The 25,290-nt window shown below is 40.4% G+C and overlaps 1 protein-coding gene across 4 annotated transcripts in view; it reads right to left on the bottom strand.

The window, feature by feature from the left end:
- The window catches only part of CADM2 (cell adhesion molecule 2), a 1,412,134-nt gene that overhangs the window by 151,072 nt on the left and 1,235,772 nt on the right, over positions 1 to 25,290 (bottom strand). For all 4 annotated transcript variants that reach the window (XM_075594001.1, XM_075594000.1, XM_075593997.1 and 1 more), the window contains one exon: positions 24,794 to 24,884. In XM_075594001.1, coding sequence (XP_075450116.1) covers positions 24,794 to 24,884 — 91 coding nt within the window. The remainder of the gene's footprint in view (positions 1 to 24,793; positions 24,885 to 25,290) is intronic.

The raw sequence follows: 25,290 nt of genomic DNA, 5'->3' as shown, positions 1-25,290 counted from the left end.
ATCTTCTTAACACTTACCTGGTGCCACACCCGAAATTGTTATCATATAGTAAATAATTTCCCTTGATAACTGGTTTATTTTGACAGTGTGAATTAATTATCATACAATATTCTACTAGTCTGTGTATAATTTATACAGTGAAGATTTTCTGAACTCTGTATATTGCACTTATAGAGGAACACAGCAATGATTTGTTTAATAAAGTATCAACAGAATAGTTTTCCTTTTATCTTTAATACTATTGAAAACATGAATGGAAAAGTTAAAACTGTTTAAAATTAACCCTTTGTGAATTAACCTTTGTTGATAATATACTCTTTAGAACAAAAAAAAGTTTTTAACTGCAATTTGTCTTCATCCAACTAATTATTCCAGAAATATGTGTGTGATTTTGGTCAAGGGTCACATTAATTGTAGGACACAGTTGGTGTGAATCTTATTACTTGCCGTTGTGGCCTCTATTATGGAGGTCGCACCAAGCGTCCACAATACATTTGCTTTTCGGAGCATAGGAGAGCCATTCTTAATAGATCACAAATACATGGGGTTGCTAGACATTTTTCTATCCATGGTAGCGATACCTCTACCCTCAGTGGTCTATGCTGGTAGCCTTCATAATCCAGTTATCGAGGCTTTTTAGCGGTTATCAGCCAAATCGTCCAGTTTTCACTAAATTATTTGGTATTTGGATTACTTGTTTTTAGTACATTGTAGGATTTGCTAGCAGTTTTATTTCTTAATTTGTTTTGTTGGTTAGGTATTTCTTTAATGGTATTCTAGTATTTTAATATATCATTTTTATTCTTTAGCGGTGTTGGTGTTAGAATTTTTTTTAGTTCATTTATTCTTGTGGTGTTTAAGTGCTTATTTATTTCTTTAATTTTTGTGTATTGTTGTGCTTAATTGTTTTAATAGGTTGGACATTGACTGCTATAGTGGCTTATCATGCCCATATTATATGGGTATGATGTAGCAATATGATAATCAATGGGTAGAGGGTAGGTATAGTGACCCTTGGGTGGGTGGTTAGGCCTCCCGGGTGGGTAGCTAGTGAGGGTGGGTTAACCTCTTAATTACTATAGCGTTTATTAACTGCTAATGTGATTAAGGGGTTAGGGGCCATTATATTGTATTTTTTTCTCGAACTCTTGCTGCCAATGGAGGACATGGACTTGGAGCATGCTTACGATGATGTCCTTAATGATGGAAGGGGTATGTAGAAAGTTTTATTTACTTTATTTTTGCTGGCTGGCTAATGTTTGCTTTAGAAAGGGCAAATGAGCTATTATCAATATCTGGATAGTAGTAATTTTGCCCATTGTTGTACTGTATGTGTTGGGGGTTGTTAGGGGTAGAGTAGGTAGGTAGTAGGGTTGATTTGTTTATTTTTGTTTACTGGGTGTAGAGGAATTGGGTGAAGGGGGTAGTAGCCCCAAGGATGGGTGCTTAAGCCTTCCGGAGGTAGCGGGACTGGTTAACCCCTTCATTACCATAGCGGTTCCCACTGCTATGGTAGTGAAGAGGTTAACTACACCCACAACCTTCCAGCAGACCGAACCACCCATCCTGGGGCTACTGCCTCCTTCATCCACCCCATCTGCCTCCAATAAACAGGTTATTGCAGTTGAAATCCTTCATTGCTTTAGTGAATAGTGACTAGGGTAATGAAGCTGTTTTAATAACAATTGTAATACAAGTGTACATTAGCAGGGGGTCTCAAGAGAAGTATCACATTGATTTCAGGTCTGGGGACTGCCTGGTTCCCAAGATACAGGCCCTGTTATGGGGTGCTAGTATCTCCTATGCATTTAAATTCTACGGTCACGTGACACAAGACATTTAAATGCATAGGAGACACATGCACCCAATAAAGGGGTCTGTATCTCAGGAAGCAGGGTGTCCACGGAACTGAAATCAATGCAGTTCTTTTCCAGAGTCCCCCTGCACATGTACACTTGTATTAAAATTGTTATTAAAACCCTGCGATCGCTGGTGAGATATGCACTGGCCAGATCGCAGTAGATCGCTGCAGGTAGATAAATGGGTCCTTTTGAGAGTGGCGAATATCACATCGCTGCTCCACACCAGTTTTGAGCATTTAGCTATCGTTGGTCTTCAGAATCTTTCTCAATACCTTGAAAACTACGCTGAAATAACTGGCGGCGTAACAGGCCCTGCGAGTTGGTTTATGAAGGCTACTAGCATAGGCCCCTTAGAATCATGGGGTTGGCATGTTTCATATTTACCACCACAGCGTGATAAGTTAAAAGTACTGTATTGACATGGGTCGTACTGGATCTTAAGCTTAAATCCTTAGCCCCCCATGGACTTTATGTACATTTAGATATTAGAACTATTGTATAACAAACTCAGCTTAGAACTTACTCACACAGATCATTCCTACTGTATGTTTTCTCTCCTTGTTAATATTTGGCTTGTAGTTTAACCTATATTGGAAACAACATTTAGATAGTCATCTCTATGACTATTGATAAGCAATACAAAGTTTTCTGTTGTTGCTATTAGTGTCCTTTGAGTTTAGTGTTCATCTTTCACACAATGATCTTAACAAGGTAGAGTTCATTGGGCAATAGGATCAATAATGACATTTTATATTTTCATCTACTGTACAGTATTTTTCCCTGTGTATACTTCATGCAATAGTGGCTTTTGTTATTAAACAGCTTATGGTTAGATTTTTCAATCTGTCACCTCTACAACATGTTACCTTTATGAAGAAATATTGATTTTTACATAACACATTTTTAACATGAATGTGGCCCCATATTCATTTAAACCTTGATTCAGGAAAATCTAAGGATTTATGTATAATTAGCCACTTTAATGTGTTTGAAAATTATTTATTTTATTTATATTCCACATGTTTTATTCATGCAATATGGAAAATAGCTGAAGCGCTCAAATGCAGGTATATCTCAAAATGATAATAAGCCAGACCACTGTACCAGGGTACTAACAATTGATATAGTACCTATTGTGTCATATAATGGGTACTATCCTCCTGAAGACAGGTGGTGTGTGGTGCAACCCACTCACCATATGTCTCATTGGCAGGTTCCCCTGAAAAATATGCAAATACTCACATCCTGGTAGGGCAGGCAGGCAGGCTGTGCAGCTACTCAATGCAATACAGGGAAAAGGGAGACCAAAAAGCGCACCAGCACAAAAGGAGCAGGAAGAAACCAGAACAAAAAAATGATTAAAAGGGCACTTTAATGTGGCAAAAGACCCATCCAATGCATTTCGAACGTCGCAGCGTTCTTTTTCAAGGATAAAACACAATGTGATAACATCCATTATATACCCTCTTACCTGTGGGCCATTTCGCGCCAAAAATCAGAACCTGATGACGTCATAACAGAGCGACTCAGTGCCGATCTAAGGGCAAAAGGAAGTACCAAAGGCAGTGTGGCCATTTTGGATGTGGGCAAACATAGGAACACAATAACAAAGCTTTATTGACCATTCCAGCAGAACAAAATACATTGCTGCTAACTGGACAAGCATATTTAAATGAAATAAAGCTATATTAAACTAAACTAATGCTTAATAAAGGGTACTATTATATCAAGGAAAAACATGAACAAGGTGGATTAAAAAACTAGCTGTGTTGCAACTAATTTATATACAAAAAAAAAGTTAAAAATAAAAACCTCTAGACATGATTAAAAAAATGTGCAAGAAAAGTAAATTTAAAGACATATTACACATACATACTGCATAACACAGATTGTGTACCTAAATCATAGGAACCAGGGAAATACAACCATTATAAAATATGAAGTATTATCCACAAGATACATCAAAGAACAATTTAAGCTTACATATTAGCATAATATTTGCATGATAAGGCATAGGTTCAAAGGTTATAATGACAAGAATATAATGTCCAATATAATGACAATTGTCTTATTTAATCTGTATTACCAACTAATTACACCATAATACGTCTATCACAAAAATGTTTACAAAAAATGTGTTAGTTGCCAGTCAATGTTCAAGCCCATAGGGAAGCGCGTTTGGAGAGTGAAGATCCAATACGCCTCCCTACGGTCCAGAAGGTTGATATGATCACCTCCTCTAGATTTAGAAATAACTGATTCAATCCCCAAAAAGGAAAAATTATTAATTCCTCCCTGACCACATTCAGTGAAATGTTTTGAGACTGGATGATTAGTGTCTCTCAATTTTATGAGCCTTAAATGCTCTAACATCCTGACCTTAAGGGCTCTAGTCGTCCTCCCCACATACCTCTTGCCACAACCACATGTTATTAGATAAATCACAAATTGACTTTTACAATTTATAAAACTGTTAATCTTAAATTCCTTATTTGGTAATATATTCACACCATGTGGCGGTGGCAAGGCAAACTGGAAAAAACTTTTGGCAGGCTTCATGTGTTTACATGCACTACAAGAGCCACATTTGAAGGAACCCCTAGTGATAAAAGTTTTTTTGAGACCAGAAGATTTGAGTTCACTTGGTGAGACATGAGATCCAATTGTTCTCGCTCTACGATATACAAAAGTAGGACCAGAATCCACATATTTTTTAAGGACAGGGTCCATGGATAAGACATTCCAATGTTTTGAAATTATAGAGTTTACTTTTCCACTTTGTTTACTAAATTGTGAAATAAAAAGAGGACATTTGTTTTTTGATTCTGTCAGTCCATGTGAGTCCTGTTTAATACCAATTGTCTTAACATTGTTAACAAGGCGAGAATCTCCAATTGGATGTGTGGGCAACAATGATGATAAGGAATTTAAGATTAACAGTTTTATAAATTGTAAAAGTCAATTTGTGATTTATCTAATAACATGTGGTTGTGGCAAGAGGTATGTGGGGAGGACGACTAGAGCCCTTAAGGTCAGGATGTTAGAGCATTTAAGGCTCATAAAATTGAGAGACACTAATCATCCAGTCTCAAAACATTTCACTGAATGTGGTCAGGGAGGAATTAATAATTTTTCCTTTTTGGGGATTGAATCAGTTATTTCTAAATCTAGAGGAGGTGATCATATCAACCTTCTGGACCGTAGGGAGGCGTATTGGATCTTCACTCTCCAAACGCGCTTCCCTATGGGCTTGAACATTGACTGGCAACTAACACATTTTTTGTAAACATTTTTGTGATAGACGTATTATGGTGTAATTAGTTGGTAATACAGATTAAATAAGACAATTGTCATTATATTGGACATTATATTCTTGTCATTATAACCTTTGAACCTATGCCTTATCATGCAAATATTATGCTAATATGTAAGCTTAAATTGTTCTTTGATGTATCTTGTGGATAATACTTCATATTTTATAATGGTTGTATTTCCCTGGTTCCTATGATTTAGGTACACAATCTGTGTTATGCAGTATGTATGTGTAATATGTCTTTAAATTTACTTTTCATGCACATTTTTTTAATCATGTCTAGAGGTTTTTATTTTTAACTTTTTTTTTGTATATAAATTAGTTGCAACACAGCTAGTTTTTTAATCCACCTTGTTCATGTTTTTCCTTGATATAATAGTACCCTTTATTAAGCATTAGTTTAGTTTAATATAGCTTTATTTCGTTTAAATATGCTTGTCCAGTTAGCAGCAATGTATTTTGTTCTGCTGGAATGGTCAATAAAGCTTTGTTATTGTGTTCCTATGTTTGCCCACATCCAAAATGGCCACACTGCCTTTGGTACTTCCTTTTGCCCTTAGATCGGCACTGAGTCGCTCTGTTATGACGTCATCAGGTTCTGATTTTTGGCGCGAAATGGCCCACAGGTAAGAGGGTATATAATGGATGTTATGACATTGTGTTTTATCCTTGAAAAAGAACGCTGCGACGTTCGAAATGCATTGGATGGGTCTTTTGCCACATTAAAGTGCCCTTTTAATCATTTTTTTGTTCTGGTTTCTTCCTGCTCCTTTTGTGCTGGTGCGCTTTTTGGTCTCCCTTTTCCCTGTTTTATTCATGCTTCTGTTTTTTAAGTATTTTCTTTTTTTTCCCATAATGTATTGACAATTTTACATCAATATATAAAATGCGATTTTCCGTTATTTTCCATTCTCTTTTTTTCAAATATGTCATTATTGTATTTAAATCAATTAATAACCATGACAACTAGCTATACACTGGCGACACACTTTATTCGAGCTCGGCTAGTCCCACGAATTCGGGTATACCCGGGTGTATTGAGGTTTGTGACTGTTTTCTGCCCGAGTGCATTGGGTTATTTTCCAGGCAGGGATTGAAGCATTTTATTCCCGCTGGCTGCAATACTGCACAGTATATATATATATACTGCATTACAATTCATGAATTTATGCCATCTGGTAGACACGCGAAGCATTGCAGCCTATTAAATCCTAATCATTATCATTTAACAGATCAGCCGCCCGTCAGCCAGGCATGAACCCAGGCTGGGAAGGCAAACGCAACGGGGCTTGTCAGAGGTGAGGAGCGGCGCATTCCAGGTATCTGCCAGGTACATACTGGGTATTTGCTCGAATAAAGTGTGTCGGTGCAGTATATAAAGGGACATTCATCGTAATTCCAGGTCATAACCCTGAGGAAATCGTCCAGAGCGTCAAAACGCATTTGGCAATTTCTATTTGAGCAAAATAAGAGTGAGCATAGATCATGTGATCCAGAATTAACTCATACTTTTAAGTATCGCGATGACCATCCAGGGACTATACTCTTTTCATCTACCCAGACAACGCTGGCTAGCGTGGATTACATTTCAGCAAGAAGCATTGGCAGTGACTATCTGATGTACAGTAGAGGAAATATTCACAACATCTTCCCAGTGAGCAGATTGCAAGTTATGGAGTGCCAGTGGCATCCGATTGTAAAATCAGCCCCAGGCATTTTTTTGCAGTCGATTGAGGGCTGCTTTTACCTGATATCAGGTTATATACCAATGCGCTAAACCAGCATTTAATTGTGAGTGCGTTTCCTAGTAGCCCTGTAATTGAAATATTTTCGTAGTAAAACAATTTTATACTATGGAGCATGTGCTTCTTTGTTTTGTAGATCTTATTTTGGATATGGCTGGTCCAATCAGAAGCTTTTGCGCTTCCATTTGTGGATTTCCGACTCCCATCATTTGTATATCCTTTTTGGAACTCAATGCTTTTATATTTGATCCTATGTCTATATAAGGGAGTTTTTGCCATGTGTCACTTATATTGAATTTGTATTTAGGATAAAGTTTATTCACACACCACTTTCTTTTTTTTTTTTACACACCACTGATTTGGTTACACATATATATGTGTATATTTATCATTGTAATATAGATTTAGTGCTAATTTATTTTCTGTCATATAGAAGGAGTGGGTCAGTGAATAAAAAACCTGACTGTAAACAATGACACTGAGTTTGATGCAGGGGGACCTGGTTCAGTTCCCATTGTCAGCTTCTTGTGTATGGAAATTTTCTTTGTGCTGTGTACCGCACACTATACTCGAATTGTGTCATGCTTTGAGTCCCATTGGGAGAGAAGTGCTATACAGGCATATCCCGCTTTAAGTACACTCACTTTAAGTACACTTGCGAGTAAGTACATATCGCCCAATAGGCAAACGGCAGCTCCCGCATGCGCCTGTCAGCACGTCCTGAACACCAATTCCGGCTCCCTACCTGTACCGAAGCGGTGGCAAGCGGGGAGACTATAGAGCCTGTTACAAATGCGTTATTTATATCACTTATGCACGTATATGATGATTGCAGTACAGTACATGCATCGATAAGTGGGGAAAAAGGCAGTGCTTCACTTTAAGTACATTTTCGCTTTACATACATGCTCCGGTCCCATTGCGTACGTTAATGCGGGGTATGCCTGTATGATATAAAGTTGTTATACATATAGAATGTATCACATCTGTTTTGCTTCTCTACTTATTTACATGACTATTCTTTGGCCATAAAAGTTAACATATCTTCTGCAAGTATAGTGTACCTATAAAAATGTACAACAAATTATAACTTAAAAAAAAACAATTTTACTAAATATAATACAAAAAACTTGCATTGCCGAAAAACCAACCATAGCAGTAAAAGGTCTATTATATATTTGTACATTTCTGCAATTTTGACCATATCCAATTATATTCCTAATCTTGAAAAATGTTAGGTAGATGCTGAAACATTTATCATGTCTTCCCACCTGTTCTTCTCTGCACCAGAGTTTCATATGTGTACTAAAGTTAGTTTATATTAATTCCAGCTCATTTTTTTTTTTTTAAATGGAAAATTGATTATGGGTTTTCTCATTGCTTACATTTCTTTCCACATACAGATCTTACATTTCATTTATCACCACCAGGAGAAAGTTAATGCAGTAATTTCAAGCATATAAAAAGATGACGATGTCATGGATCTTGGAAAAAGTCATGCACCCTGTACAGTTGATGAATATACAGTATGACTATTTTTCCCCCTTTTTCTGTAGTGGAATTATAGCAATTAATTAAAGTGCAATATTTTATGTTCCATGTCAAAAACATTCTTGTTAATTAAATAAATATGTATTTAGTACAGTATATACATACAATATGTATTATTATACTGGGTACATTGAGAAATAACATTCTGGTAGTGCTGCCTCCAGGGATATTGTATTTAAAATAAATATTTTTAACTGCTGCTGAGCAACATTGATTTGACTTTTTTCCCTGCACATTGTAAAACATGGGGATCTATCAGAGCTTTGCAGCTTAGACCAAAAGACAGCATTGGTGGAATAAAAAATCTATCAGATGAATTAGAAACTGGAATTTTTTTTTAATGCTTAGATGTTTTTGTTCCTCCATGTCAGATTTCAGCCTATTTAGTCGTTACTCTCTAACTTCTTATCATATCCTTCAAATCTTGTCTAGGCACATTATTTTCATTGTAAAAACATGCACAGTAGACAATTATATCAGCAGTCAGTAGCATTTCATTTACAAAACAATGTATGAACTCAATTAGAAAAAGGAGAACTTAAAACCATTTCACAACTGAGAAATTTTAGGACTTTGTTTGAAGGCATTCACCCGCTTCATCCTTCCAATTTGCAGCTCCAATAATGCACTTTATTTTGGCACTCCAAATGTAAAATAAAGTACAAACTTTTCTTCATCTTTAAGTCAGATTTCATGTCTATTTGGCCATCACATAGAATTTGAAAAAATCGTTTCAGCTTCTTATGATATCCTTCCAATCTTGTCCAGGCACATCATTTTCATTATAAAAACGTGCAAAGCACACAATAATATCAGCAGTCAGGAGCATTTCATTTTATGAGACTTAAAAGGTGATGACATTGTCTTGCTTATTGAACAAATAAGGGCACATAAAACAATCTAAGAATGGAAAAAAAATATATAGACTGACTTTGTTGTAAAGATGAGAAAAACTAGACTGTCCTGAGAGAGGGGGAACTAATAATTTACAGCAGGAAAAGGGTATAGAAGTTCCTATCTATTAATCTGAAGCAAAAGCAGTTACAGATGGCACAGTGGTTAGAATAGATTAGACTGTGTAGAGAAGTAGTTTCTTAAGCAAATAATACAATAAACTAAAATGTTAGAAATGTTTTTCAATTGAAGTAATACAGATGTGACCTTTGATATTGACATTACAACACATTACAGTGTGTCAAAGCATATCATAGGTTTACCACAGGAATCAATGGTAACTCTTACAGAGGCAGCACATCTTTGTATCTCATTATTTATTATGCCAATATTGGCAATGATTCTGGTCAAACATGTACTGTAGCTTAATAAAATAACTAATGTTTGTCAAAACAAAATCACAACCAAAATATAGTGGTTTAACTGTAGGTAGTACTCTTTTAAAACTCATTATACTGTAAGGCACTGTAGAGTAAAACTCAGACAAAGATGGATTCTAGCAGGTCAGGAAAGAGCACTCAATCAGCTTTTTAAAGTTTGCAAAGTGTAAACCAACAGATTGTATGGTGATCCAATAAAGAGATTGGAGAATAAAATATTTGTACAGATGGGCAAACCAGTTGAAACCCATTTCCCAAAATATCCCATACTTCATGATGTTTGGCCGAGAGGCACGAAAGCCTGTAGACATCCACCTCAGGGTATCTACCGATGGGGTACCCAATGTGGCTCACTATCTCTATGTGAAACAACTGAAAGACAGTCTGCACCGAGCATATAGGCTAGCGGAAAGGGCCATGACAATAATAAGCGGAGATATGTTCACAAGGTCCGCTATCGGGAGCATCGGCCCGGTGACGCCATTCTCTTACGCAACTTAGGGATCTCCAGCAAACACAAGCTGGCCGATCGATGGAGACCAGGAACCTTTGAAGTAGAGTCCCAGATGCTGGGCCTCCCTGTATATCGCATACGTGACGTGGACGGCAGGGTAAAGGTATGGCCAATACCACAAGTGGGAGAGAGTGAACTAGAACCAGAAACTGTAGTGACCAACAATGAGCCTGAAGAGTCTGCCGAGAATCCAGCTTCAGAAACGGACACTACTCAAGATCCTTTGGAGGGAACCTCCTCCGATTTTACTGGAGACTGGTGGGCACCTCTCGAAAGAGCACCGGGTAATGGGCCTCAGCCTCCAGTACCCTCCCCGGTGGCTTCAACAAGTCGCTACCTTGACCCAAAAAGTCCCAGTTTCGTGCCCAATAGAGACTTTGTTCGCTCAAGCAGATACTTTGTTCAGCCCAATTCACCCATTATGAGAGAGTCGGGGCCTCAAGCTCCAGATCATCTCTCCTACGAAGAAACTACAGAGACTGAGACCGAGACTCGCAGGAGTCAAAGAGTGAGATGCCCTCCCACTAGAGGGGCTTATGATCAGTTAGGGGCACCCCACTATGAGTCTCAGCAACCATCTAAAGCTAATCTGGCCTCTGTTATATGTTCACTGAGTTACACAATTTAATATAAAGTCATTGAATGTGTTACTGTAAGTTATAGTTGTTTGATGTATTTTTATTGTGTAAAATCCTGTATATACAGTAATGATGTGATACGTTGTCCCAAGCGGAACGTTGGTGTTTTTCACCAGGGGGAGGATGTAGCCAGATCCTCTCTGGCTCCCGGTCCTCCTGTTCCCCCCCCCCTTACCTCCGCTGCTGTGGGGGATGTTGTGGGTGGTGGAGGGCTCGCCGGTGGCTCCCTCTGCAGGGTGCCTCCATGTTGATGGTGTGCACGCACGAGCGGGTGCTCGCACATGCGCAGAAAGAGTTGCAGCATCCATTACAAGTTTGCGCATGCACAGTACGCTAGGCGCATGCGGCGACAATAGGAAAGGCTCTGCAGGGAACTACAAGCCCCAATATGCTTAGGGGCATGGATCATATGGGTGCAACCGGCCAATAGGGCTGCTAGAATCACGGGCAGCTAGTGGATACTTTTGGCACGCTCAGGGCATGCTAGTGAGTTGATGCTGGGACAGGTTAGGGGGAGGTTGTATGTGCAGGGTGTCTGTGGCCCCTGCACTAGGCCAGAAATCCCAAGGCCCCAGCTTGGCCCCGACTAACTTGGGAAGCTTGTGGCTGCTACAGGGACAGGCCCTTAGGTAGGGACACTGCCCCATTAGCTGTTTGATAAGTCAGGGACACAGCTGCAATGCTGCACAGCCCTGACAATTGTGGTCTGGGACCAGACCACTCTGCAAGGATTAGAGACTGTCTTCGTGTGGGACACTCCAGCGGGATACCACCCCATGCGGAGGTGGATTCGTTGCAGATGACATCGCTGGATCGGCGGATCCCCTCTGTCATCCAATCGGCGAGCCCGGGTGCTGGAGCACCCTGCAGGTACTTATACACCAAGTGCACCAACAAGTGCACCTCACCTAGTGGGCAGCACTGTCTCACACATTGGGGTTTGGTGTGAGACTCTTTGGGTGTGTGGGAACACGGTGGTGGGTTACGGCCATGCCAGGCTTGGTGGGTATTTGTACCTTGTAGTGACCATTAGAACCGTTAAGACTTATATGTAGCAAGTAAAGGTATTGTTTTATACAAAGTGTGTGATTACTGTTATTGGGTCCTGTGAGGGGCTCCTCCCACTATGTTGGGATCGCTCACAGGTGGAGGCGCTGCACGAAGAGTATTGTATTATATCACCCCAGGCTCCCCGTGACAGAGTCTTAGGCCCCTGTGAGCCAACAGGTAAAGGCAGCACCAGGTGGGGATACAATGGCTACATGTATTTAATATATTTTGTTATGATGGAAAACATGTAGGACTGTTCTCATTATTTATGACACAAACATCTCATATTTCACTGCTGAATATATAATTTTTTCTAATGTCTCACAATTTATATCAGTGGAAGATGAGATTTCCAACACTTCCACACTAATGTCCCTGAATAAACATTTTCAATTTTGGCAACTATGACACAGAGTGGCCTATTCTAGTACCTTTGATAACTTTTCTGCTACATCGCATGGTTTGGCATGTTCCTGCCGAACAGTTTGTCATTTGTGTTATCACGGTTTGCAGAAAGAACTGAAACCCTCACAAACCATGATGCTGGAAGATACCAAAACCGCTCGGCGTAGCAGCAAAGTCATCTCAGATTTTTCTAATTTCTCCCGCGTACGATCTGGGTGCAGAGCTGCACAGAGAGAGCCACCTCTCCCTGCATAGCTCACGCAGGCAATCGCAGTGTTTGTATTAAATTTGTTATACTAGTGTACATGAGCAGGGGGTCTCCGGAGCAGAACCATGTTGATTTCAGGACCGGGGACCCCCTGCTTCCTGAGATATAGGCCCCGGTATGGGGTGATGGTATCAATGTCCCGGTCAAGTGATGCGAGAGATTTAAACATTGCATGGGGATACCAGCACCCCATAACAAGGCCTGTTTCTCGGGACCTGACATGAACGAGGTTCAGCTACGGAGACCCCCTGCTAGTGCATCCTAGTTTTAAAATTAAAATAAAACCAGCTTCATTACCTTGCAGGAAAAATACATTTTCTTTTAAAGTTCTTCTCGCAGAGATAAATCTGGCGAGATAAATTTTTGATAAACTCGCAATTCCAGAGCTCTGATAATCTCATAGGATCTACTAGAATAGCGTAATATCAGAAAAAATGCGAGTTTGAGCTTTTTTGCAGCTCTCACTCAATGTGTTTGAGCAGGAGCGCGAAATCGCAAAAAATGCCTTACGGCACAATTTAACCAACTCATCAAGGCTTTCTGAATAGCTACCTAGCAAAATATTGTGATAGCTGCTCAAAATCCTTGATGAGTTGGTTATCGAAACTACTAGAATAGGCCCCAGAGTGTGTTGAATTTCTTTCTTATTCCTCCTTTAATATCTGAACCACAAGTCTATTTTCTTTAGGTATGTAGTGTTATTACATTGATGAAAGCAACTGCGGTTTTATGACCAATACATTTTTAAGGGCCTAGGATACCCCAAAATGGCAGATGGAACATTTGTTTTGAAAATCAAAAATCAGTATATGGTTGTCAGTCATGTTCTTTTGATGTATACAGTAATGTATATATATATATATATACAGTATATATAAAACTTTTTTCATATTGTCATACCGTATATATATATATATATATATATATAAAAAATAGGTTTTACCAGATTGAAGTCCGGAAAAGACGAGACAGCACACAGTATTGTAAGTCCAATAGAACTATATTCCGTTAATCATGGCACCACATCCAACGTTTCGATCAACTAAACGTGACCTTCCTCAGGGACGTGCAATAAGTGAATGCTAATAAACCCCCTTATATACCCACACCAATCAAAAATAAACCAAACGCACCCGTGTAAGGGCAAAATTGCCCGCGAAACCGCGCCGCTGTGACCCGCAGGCATGTGCTGGAATGCATCGCCATCTTGGATATGATAATTAGGCTTCACATGAGTAACTATGGTGGCCTGTGCAGCGCATAGAGCTAATCTAGTGACGGTTCGCGCATGCGCGAACCTTACAATGCCCCGCGATGGATGCATCAGACTGGGCATGGAAATCCCTATGTCTCTGTGTCTATCCCCATAGCACTCATAAGTGCGCATGGATATTAACCCAAAAAGTATCTATGTAAACATGACACTGCGCATACCTAATCAAAGAGAGAGGGCTAATGACAACTGGGGCAATGCTGTAGCGGCTCTGTCATGATGTTACTGAAAATACATTAATGGAAATACACTCATGATTGTAAAAGAGTGGATTATACTTCAATGCTCTTATAAACCTAAATTTTACCCATGATGGCATGCTCCAACACATTACCCACAACTAATATAATACACAACTACCATTAAAAAATATGTGTTCCATATTATAGTAGAATGTTGTAACTGCTCAACCATAATAAATACTGTACTATAATTACATTGACCAAAAAAGTCTAAAATCGGCAAAGTGATACAATATAAAGTCAAAACATACTATTTCAAAATAGATGGACCACTAGGCATAAGAGGTGTTAGTCTAACATGTGACAATCTAATGGACATGAGTAGATCCTACTGAAGCAATGATCAAAGTCGGACTCCATCAACTAACTCCGTCCTACAGCAACATATCACTATCATGTGAACACAACATGTCAGACATACCACGATATCAAATGCACCATGTTATTACACGTATCAAAATCCCGAAGTGGAGCAATATCAACAAACTCTGTGAAAAAACCATCACCCAGGGGTGACCACGTGAGGATAACATAACAAGGGCCACACAATGAAATAACACAAAAAAGAAAAAAAGAAAAAAACAAAGCAATTAAACACTGATACAGAAAAAAGATTTTTTCCATCAACCACAGATATCAGATATTCATAAAGAGTTCATTACAAAAAACACCCTAAAGAAAAATCTTCGTTCAGGACAAAAGGTGCCATTGTCCTCAGCTCAAAGATATGCCTCGCTTCACTTTGCAGTAGAAGTCTATTCCTATCGCCACCTCGTATGGGCGCTTGGATCTGCATGATGGGCATGCACCTAAATGTTGCCAAAGAGTGTTTAAAGTCCATGAAATGTTTGGCAACAGGGAGGCATTTAAACTCCGAATCATTAGTATCTGTTGATAGAGCTTTACGAATTGTCGAACGATGTATAGCAATGCGCTCTTTAAGCATCCGCACTGTTTTCCCAATATAGAGTAAACCACATGGGCATTTTATCAGATATATAACAAATTTTGATTCACAATTCAGATATTGGTGAATTTTGATTTTGGTACCACTATGTGGATGGCAATAGAAAGGCCCCACCTGCATATATTGGCAATTTGTGCACCCCTTGCACCTGTATGCACCTGGCTTTTGAATTAGCCATATTTTGTCCTTGCTGTATTTATCAATTGGATCAGCTTGCGTGATCATGTCCCCAATGGATGGACCACGCCGAAAACAGAAAAGGGGTGGTTCACGAAAGTGTCGACCTATCTTATCATCATTGGTTAGAACGTGCCAATTATCTCTGATACTGCGTTGAATGCATGGAGATGCAGTGCTAAATGTGCTAATAACATTGAATCTTGCATTAGATGTTTGCTCTCCTTGATTATGGCTCTCGCGATTTATATCTTCTTTTGAAATCACACGGTCAAGGGCATGTTTAACATCAACAGGGCTATAACCCCGCTCAAGGAACCTGTTTGCCATATTGATGAGAGCTGATTCCATCTCTTCCGGATCACTAGTGATTCGTTGGACTCTCAATAATTGTGAATACGGAAGACCTTTTTTCAATGGGGCCGGGTGATGGCTAGTTGCATAAAGTAAAGTGTTCTTATCAGTCATTTTTTGATATAGCCTTGTAGCCAATTTACCACCTGCTTTATACACCATAGTGTCCAAAAATGGTATCTCAAGTTCGCTATAACATAACGGAAAACGTATTTTCGATGGAATGCTGTTCAGATGGTTCACAAAATCGTGTAGTTCTATTATAGTACCACTCCAAACAATGAAAATATCGTCAATGTAGCGTAAAAACTTTCTGATGTACTGTGCATTGGGCGCATCGCATAAAATGTGGGTTTGCTCATACATATCCATGTATAAGTTGGCGTATGATGGTGCCATGTTTGAGCCCATGGCTGTCCCACTTAGCTGTAGATAGTACGATCTCTCAAACCTGAAGAAGTTTTTATTCAAAATGACTTCTATCAGGAGTAGTAGAAATTCCGACGGGGGGCCGGTCAGTGAAGTTCTTGTGATCAGCTTGCTCCGGATAGCATCCAAGCCCTCTTTATGCGGGATGTTCGTGTATAGACTTGCTACATCTAGGGTAGCCAATACACACCCGGATGGATCAAATGATAGATTGTTGATATGCTCCATGAAGTTATTAGTGTCCTTGACATATGTAGCCATACCTGCCACTAACGGTTGTAGATAAAAGTCAACGTATTGCGAGATCGGATGGCACAGGGACGCCCGAGCCGAGATAATTGGTCGTCCTGGCGGGTGTGTTGCAAATTTGTGAATCTTTGGGATCGTGTACATGACAGGCATCTTTGGATGTTGCTGGGTTAGGAATCTACCGGTGTCTTCCGAAATCCACCCGTTGGATATACCCAATTGTATTATTGGATCAATCTCTGCCTTGAATGCCATAGTGGGATCTCTGTCCAACTGCTTGTACGTTTCAGTGTCTGCCAGTTGTCGCAAAACCTCTTCTTTATAGTACAAGTAATCCAAAATGACAATTCCTCCGCCCTTGTCGGCGGCACGGATAATGATACTTTTGTTGTTTCTCAAGGTTTTGACAGCCTGTCTCTCCTCAATTGTCAAATTGTAGAAGCTGGTTTTTTGCGTCTTTATCTTGCTTCTAGTAGCTTTTCCTAGCAGATTCATAAAAGTCGCAATACTATGATTAGACACTTGTGGATCAAATGTACTTTTTGGCTTAAATAGACACAGAGACATAGGGATTTCCATGCCCAGTCTGCTGCATCCATGGCGGGGCATTGTAAGGTTCGCGCATGCGCGAACCGTCACTAGATTAGCTCTATGCGCTGCACAGGCCACCAGAGTTACTCATGTGAAGCCTAATTATCATATCCAAGATGGCGATTCGTTCCAGCACATGCCTGCGGGTCACAGCGGCGCGGTTTCGCGGGCAATTTTGCCCTTACACGGGTGAGTTTGGTTTATTTTTGATTGGTGTGGGTATATAAGGGGGTTTATTAGCATTCACTTATTGCATGTCTCTGAGGAAGGTCACGTTTAGTTGATCGAAACGTTGGATGTGGTGCCATGATTAACTGAATATAGTTCTATTGGACTTACAATACTGTGTGCTGTCTCGTCTTTTCCGGACTTCAATCTGGTAAAACCTATTTTTGTACTATTGCATATGGGACAAGCATCAGCATTTTTTCTGTTGTTTACAGTGTGCCAACTGAATGTGATTTTTTCATTCATATATATATACGGTATGACAATATGAAAAAAGTTTGTTAAGTAAATGTCACTGTTACTTTGTAATGAACAAATCAGTACAGATATATTGACTTAACGTCTTCGGTGGAAAGACCGCGTTGGTCGCGGCTCCAAAGGATTAACCCTGTGGGGCGTCCCAGAGAGAACCATTGCCCCCTCCACAGCATGATAGCAGACTTTTGCTTGTTTGTCTGCGGCACTGGAGGACAGTAAGTCTTGCTACATCTGTATATATTTCCAATGCAAAATAACTATTGACTGGAAACCTGTTCAAAAGTGAGCTGTGTAATTGCTGTCAGGTTTCAGAATTGTTTGTTAGTCAATAGTCTGTATGCTGCAACTGCACAATGACATTTAAATATTCAACCTAGCAGTAAAAATATGAAGAATATTAGTATCTACATTAAATTGCATCAATAATATTTTCTATTTTTGGGAGCATTCTATAATTGCCTGAAACAATTATAACACTGAAAGTAAGTGATAGCTCAATGCTCAAAGTTTTATTTAAAGGTATTCACTGAGAAATCACAATCCATTAATCACATACTGTATATTTAAGCAGATTTGATATATTGTTTCGCTATTTTTTAAGATACTGGTACAAATGAGAAATTTTATTGCCTGACAGCAACATTTACATAATTCTTCTGCATTATTGGCCTTTATTATGAAAAAAAAAAAAAAAACTTATACAGAAGAGTTCATTGTGCTTTTTTCCAGTGGGTACATAATGTGTGGTTCCCACTCTCACATGGGGCTGTCATATGTGGTTTTGCAATATTCATTAAAATGAGTGATTGCACACACATTCCTCATGTGCCCAGTAAACAGTATAGCAGAGCTATAGCATCTTGAAATGCATTAAAAAAAAGAAAATGGTGTGTGTGCCGAGCACGCACATTTTAAGTGAAACGTATTTGTCTTTTGTCACTGTTTTGTCACAGAAATTGTATTTGTGATGGTGATGTTTTTAATTAAAAATCAAAACACAATTTCAGTGCCAAAACGCAAAGAAGTTTGACATAGAACATATGTTTTAGCTATTTGCACTTATATATTTATAATAACTGAATTCTTTGTGTGTGTGTCAGTGTCAATCAATGTGTGTGTGTGTGTGTGTGTGTCATGTCAGTGTGTGTGTCTCTGTGTGTGTGTCTCTGTGGATGTGTGGGTGGTCTCCGTGTCCTGCTGCTGGTGCGCCAGTGCCCGAGCGCAGGAGGCCTCTGTGCACTTCAAAAATCATGCTGTGTTTTCAAGGAAGCTTCAGTGATGTCATGCACAACAAAAATGTGATTCTTCAGCCGTACAAATCTTGTGGGAGACTTGGACTTCATAATACCTCAGAACAAATAAAGCAAATACAGTGAGAAAAAGAGAATACAGAAATGTAGTCACAGTATTTGAAGCACTCTTTTTACCATATAATTTCACACATAAATGTAACCAGGTGTCCACTTGTCCGCCCGGTTCCTCTGCTTTTCCCCATCTTACACTGGTGCAGGGAGGTTGATGCCGGGTGAGCGGGTCGCCGGAGACCCGCGGCGAATGCCGCTGCCATGTTAGGGAGGCTCGCACAAGCGTAGTGACTCCTAGAGTTGCGGTGGCCATGTTGGTGCACCTTGCGCATGCGCAGTAGCAAGCACGAGTGAAATACATTACTCCTAAGGCTCCGTGGGGACTACAATTCCCACCAGCTCCAAGGCTACACATCACATGAGCTATTATGGCCAATAGGGTCCCTAGATTGTCAGAGAGGCAAGTGGATACATTTGGTGCTTTTCGACCACTCTAGTCAGTCGGGAGCAGGACGGCAAGGGGATAGGTCCAGGGAGAAGTGCTCCAATGGCTAGGCAATATTAACTAGGCCAGATTATCCCCCTTCAGGTCCCAGCTAGGCCCCGATCACTACCAGCTTGTGGTGCTACAGGGAAGGCCCCAGATAGGGACGCTACACTTTATCTCTGATAGTGCCAAGCGTGAAGCAAGTGTCCAGAGAGTGCTGCATTGGCCTGTGGTCTGGGACAGGACCACCACTGCAAGGCTAGATAGAGACTCTCATCAGAGTGGGACACTCCAGGCGGATACCACCAAACATTGAGGTAGACACCTTCGCTGACGGCAACGGCGTGGGACAGACTGTTCTCTTCTGTCAGTGATACCAGGTGCTGGAGCACCTGGCCGATATCCCCATCTACAAGTGCACCAACAGTAAAACTTCTTCTGGGCAGCGCTGTCACAGATACATTGGGTGGGTTGGCTTCTGTGGACACCGGGTAGTTAGGTGCCCAGGGCACCTCAGTACTTTTGGGTAACCCCCACAGGGGTGTGGACACGGTGATGGGGGGCACTGTGTGTGGTTATGGCTCTGTGAGGCCTGATAGGTTCTGTTATTAGTATTCTTATGTGTTCAGTAAACTTGTTACACCATACCAGTGTGTATTTCTTACATTGTGTCCTGTGAATGGGTTATCCCACACTAATAGGATCCCTCATGGTTGGAGGCACTGTCACCATACGATCCAGGTACACCCCAGGCTCCCAGCAGCATAGGTTGAAGCCTCCTGTGAGACACAGGTAAAGCACCACACACACACACACAGTAGCCATCATATCTCCCATAGGGTGGGGGAAAGTGCGCTACAAATATATCTATAACCTTACTTTATTCTAACTATTGAAGAAACATAATATAAAATTAAGGAAAAAATCCGTTAATATGGAAGATGTTTCTACAGTACTGTATGTTCAATTTCTTAACTGTGGCTGATTTTCACAAATCATATTATTAAAACATTTATATTTGGCTTCTATTACTCAAAGTTATTGATTGAATGAATCTATCTTTTTTGTACAATAAGCACTTCCTTTAGTTTCATGCACATTTAGAATATAAAGGAAGTACTGACACTGTTGTAAAAGTGAAACCGTTTAGTTACATTCTGCTACAAAGTATACTGGCCAATAATATAGAGCAAGTGTGGCCAATCTTTTTGCAGGTGTACTGTAAATAGGTACACATATTTGGGAGGGCTGCTGTCCTACTGTCCCATACATCCATTTTTAATGCATAGCTAAACCTAAACTAAATATCGGCAAAAGTATACCAGGCTAATAAAAACATTCAAATATTAAAAACATTTTTTTTTATTTAGAAGAGAACGCTTGAAATCCTAATAAAAAGTTAAAAAACAGAAGGATCTGAATTTCAAATGTGTCCATGTTATTTCTGAACTTGCCGTTCAGTTAACAGTTTCTCAATATTACAATTGATTTATGAGGTTTAGAACAGTAGCAGACTGCCACATGAGCATCTGTCAATACAGATCTGTGGTTCTTTTTAACAAAGTTCATTGCTGAAAACATCTGCTCACAAAACTAATCTAGGGGATAACTTAACATTAAATTTAAATTTATTTACTGTACTTTGATTTGATTTATTTGATGTTTTTAATTGTCAAAGAAGTTATTACTATTGTGTTCATTTACAAAATTGGTGCTAATATTCGTAAGTTTCATACGTCATATTTTTTTTTACTTTTAAGTATTTCGGATTGTTCCTTTCCTTAATCAACTTTTCAGCCAATTTGTTTTCTTTTTTGCTTCTTCATCAGGTGGCCATTCCAAATGCTGTTGTGGGCCACTTTGCAGCCGGCTGGCCACAGGTTGGCCACCCCTGATATATACCATCCCTATTAGCATCCCAATTTATCCAATGAAAACATTTAAAATAATTAAGCAATAATCCCCAAAGAACAGGGCATTACATGCCAAAAGTGCCCTGGCTGGAATAGTTGAAGGCCCGAGGGGATTTAACCCAGCCAGGGCATTATTGGCCAGTAATGCCCTGTTCTGAGGGGATTGTTACTATTATAGGCTAAATCTAGGCTTATTTAATAAAAAAAAAAAAAAAAGAACGATTCCTGCGCTCCTAGCAATTAGGCTAAAATAAAATAATATTCTCATGAAAAAGGGTATTTAGTTAAACCCTTTGGCCAAAGCGTTTATAAGCCTGCATGCCACGTCAAGGCATACAGTTTAGTAAAGGGAAGTAAGATACTGGCTTTTGCCAGATTTTAATTGCACTACCCACATAAGCTCATGCTTTATTTAACCCCTTCAGGGCATTTTCACTTTTTTCACTTTTTTCACTTGTCCATGGGACAGCTATTACATATATATATATATATATATATATATATATATATATATATATATATAGTGTTTGTACCTGCATTTAAACGGTATGCCTTGACGTGGCATGCAGGCTTATAAATGCTTTGGCCAAAGGGTTTAACTAAATACCCTTTTTCATGAGAATATTATTTTATTGTAGCCTAATTGGTAGGAGCGCAGGAATCGTTCTTTTTGTTTTTCTATATGTTAAAGCCTATCTTTTTACCTGCAGCAAACTTCTATAGCGAGGAGCGCGGTATATGTATAATTTTATTTAATAAAATAATAGACACTTTTGTAAAGATATATAACTCAGAACTATGCTGATGCACCTGTGTACGAAAAGGAAGTAAAGTAGCAAATGAGAGGGGAGAGAGGTGGAGGGGGGGGGGGAGAGATGGAGGGGGGGAGAGAGGTGGAGGGGGGGAGAGGTGGAGGGGGGAGAGAGGGGGAGAGAGGTGGAGGGGGGGGAGAGGTGGAGGGGGGAGAGAGGGGGAGAGAGGTGGAGGGGGGGAGAGAGGTGGAGGGGGGGAGAAGAGAGAGAGGTGAGGGGGGGAGAAGAGAGAGAGGTGAGGGGGGGGAAGAGAGAGAGGTGAGGGGGGGGGAAGAGAGAGAGGTGGGGGGGGGGGAGAGAGGTGAGGGGGGGAGAGAGGTGAGGGGGGGGAGAGAGAGGTGATGGGGGGAGAGAGAGGAGAGGGGGGGAGAGAGGTGAGGGGGGGAGAGGTGAGGGGGGGGAGAGGTGAGGGGGGGAAGAGAGAGAGGTGAAGCGGGGGAAGAGAGAGAGAGGTGAGTGGGGCAGAAGAGAGAGAGGCAGGGGGGGAGAAGAGAGAGAGGTGAGGGGGAGAAGAGAGGTGACGGGCAAGGGAGGAGGAGAGAGGCAAGGGGGGGAGAAAAGATTGGTGAGGGGGGGATTAAGAGAGGTGGAGGAGGGGAGAAGAGATAGGTGGGGGGAGCGAGGTGAGGGGGGAGCGAGGTGAGGGGGGATCTAGGTGAGGGAGAGTGAGGTGAGGGGGTGAGAGGAGAGAGATGAAGGGGTGAGGGGAGAGAGAGGTGAGGGGGGAGAGAGAGGTGAGGGGGGAGAGAGAGTGGTGAGGGGGGAGATAGAGAGGTGGAGGCGGGGAAGAGAAAGAGGTGAGGGGGAAGAGAAAGCGGTGAGTGGGATGAGAGAGAGGTGAGGGGGGATAGAGAGGTGAGGGGGGAGTGAGGTGAGGGGTGGATAGAGGTGAGGGGGGAGAGATATAGGTGAGGGGGGAGAGAGCGAGGCGAAGGGGGAGGGGGAGACATAAAGGGGGGAGAGAGATAGGTGAGAGGGGAGAGAGAGAGAGGTGAGAGGGGGAGAGAGAGGAGAGGGGGAGAGAGAGGTGAGAGGAGGGAGAGAGAAAGGTGGGGTGGAGAGAGAGGTGAGGGGGGAGAGAGAGGTGAGGGGGAGAGAGAGGTGAGGGGGAGAGAGAGATGAAGGGGAGAGAGAGATGAAGGGGAGAGAGAGAGAGATGTGAGGGGGTGAGGGTAGGAGGAGGTGTTGAGGGGGGAAAAGGATGAGGAGGGAGAAGTGGGGGGGGGGGGAGAAGAGGAGAGGGGGAGAGGTGGGTGAAGGGGAGAATGGGGAGAAAAGTTGGGGGACAGTGATTTTAACAATAAACTAAAAAAAAAAACAGAGAACAATTACCTTAGCAGAAGCTATAGAAGTTGTGGAAGAAATATTACTTTGTTGTATGTAACAAAGTTACTATTTGGGACCCGTCAGCTTCTGACAGCACTAGCAGCTGTGAGAGAGAACGTGCATGTGCTGGGAGAGAGAACGTGCATGTGCTGTGAGAGAGAGCCTGCATGTGCTGCCCTGCTGTGAGAGGAGAGGAACGGAAATACCGCGCTCCCCATGTATCTCTGAAAGGTAAGTTGGCAGGGTGCCAAAAATTCCGGGCATTACTGAATGAATAATGCCCAGAATTCTAACCAATCAGAGAGCAGGGATTTCAGTAATGCTTGGAATTTTACTGCTTTAGCCTATAATAATCAATAATCCACGTGCGGATTGCTGAATCAATGGATGGATTGTCGGTTAAAAAAAAAAAAATCTTCAAAAGGCGAATCGACATTTTTAAGACTGATCGCCCTGAAATCCGCAGACCAAAGGAACTGGCCGATCCGCGGAGTATCTACGTCTGCCAAAAACTTTTGTCCATTCGCTCAAGATAACCATGACTTCATTAAATGATAAGGTAATGCATAGACTTACAAACAGAAGCAAGACATGCAACAAACTATACTTGAAATACTGATGAAGTGAAGAAAATTTGAACAAATACTTTTTGTTAGTAGCATTTTCATTTTTTTTATTCTTATGCTGAACATACTGTACATTAATGTACACACAATTGCTTTCAGCGCTGCATTGAAATCTACTGTCTTACACAGTCAGGCAGCTTATCCTGCTGCCAATTTATATTCAGAGCATTTAGTCAAAATCTAATTATATTAAATTTACATTAAAATATATATCAATTGGGACCAACTTTTACATTTTTTGTTAATCAGAAGTTAAGCCCTAGAGGCTGAACATAATTACAAAAAAAGTTGCATTAACATTTCACAATAAGTGAAATGTCAACATTTTCTGAATTGCCTCTAAAAACTTCCTGAAGGAAGAACAATGTCATACAGTTTGTAAGGGAGGGGAGAACATGACAGCTAATGCTTAATTTCCCAATTGTCACCTACAGTATTCTTTTATAATTCTGATAGAACTGGATGAATAATTATCAATGTTCAGAAAAGTTCTGTATAAGAAATTAGAAGGGGCAGGCATGTTATCATTGTTGTTTTTTTGTACTGAAAAGTTTTGAGTGAGAAATAGTCCAACTATTATCCACTTAGTAAACAGAAACTGATGACGTTTGTGCTCCATGGGATTGTTCTATCTTGCTGAAAATGTTACAGCTGGATTGCTTCCCAGAAATTTCAAGAAAAAGGGATTCTATTGATGACACTGTGAAAGACCAATCTTCCATAGCCATTTAACAAAGATATGCTTCAAGTGCTTTTAGGTTCATGAGATTACTTCTCAACATGGTACAAGACAAAAAATAGAGATACTGTATAGAGAGCTACAATCAACATACAATACAGAACAAACAAATAGCAATTTCTTGTTAACTTGACTTACAGTGGTTTTCCTTTAGATTCACAGGTCAATATCAATGGCTGGCCTTCCTGTGGAAGTGGAGAAGAGGACAGGATCTTAACAGTTGGTGTATCTGCAAAGCAAACAACATAAGGACATACATGTTTATAATATACTTTGTGGTTTTAGTATCAATTTTTTATACATTGTTAAAGAATCTATTTTTAGAACATATCGCAGTACATTTTAATTTTAAGTGAAGGTATTGTACATCATCATTATTGAATAGTTTGCATGTTGTTTTTGTAGCCTTAAAAAGGTTGCAGATTTACTATATATGACAGAAGATTAAGATTATGAAAGCTGTATAAGGAATTTAGAAATTTACAATAGAGCTATAATAAATTAGACCAAGAGGTGGTGACCTTGTTGAGGAATCTAAGGGCAGTCGGATGTACCTACCTCAAACTCAAGGAACAGATACCCAGAGTAGCAGAGGTTGTGTGTTCTAATCCTGTTGGGCCTGACACCAGTACACC

Source organism: Ascaphus truei, chromosome 3, assembly GCF_040206685.1.
Source record: "Ascaphus truei isolate aAscTru1 chromosome 3, aAscTru1.hap1, whole genome shotgun sequence".
NCBI classification, from domain to species: Eukaryota; Metazoa; Chordata; class Amphibia; order Anura; family Ascaphidae; genus Ascaphus; species Ascaphus truei.
Note: the sequence above shows the minus strand (reverse complement) of the source record. Positions and strands in the feature narration are given on the sequence as shown.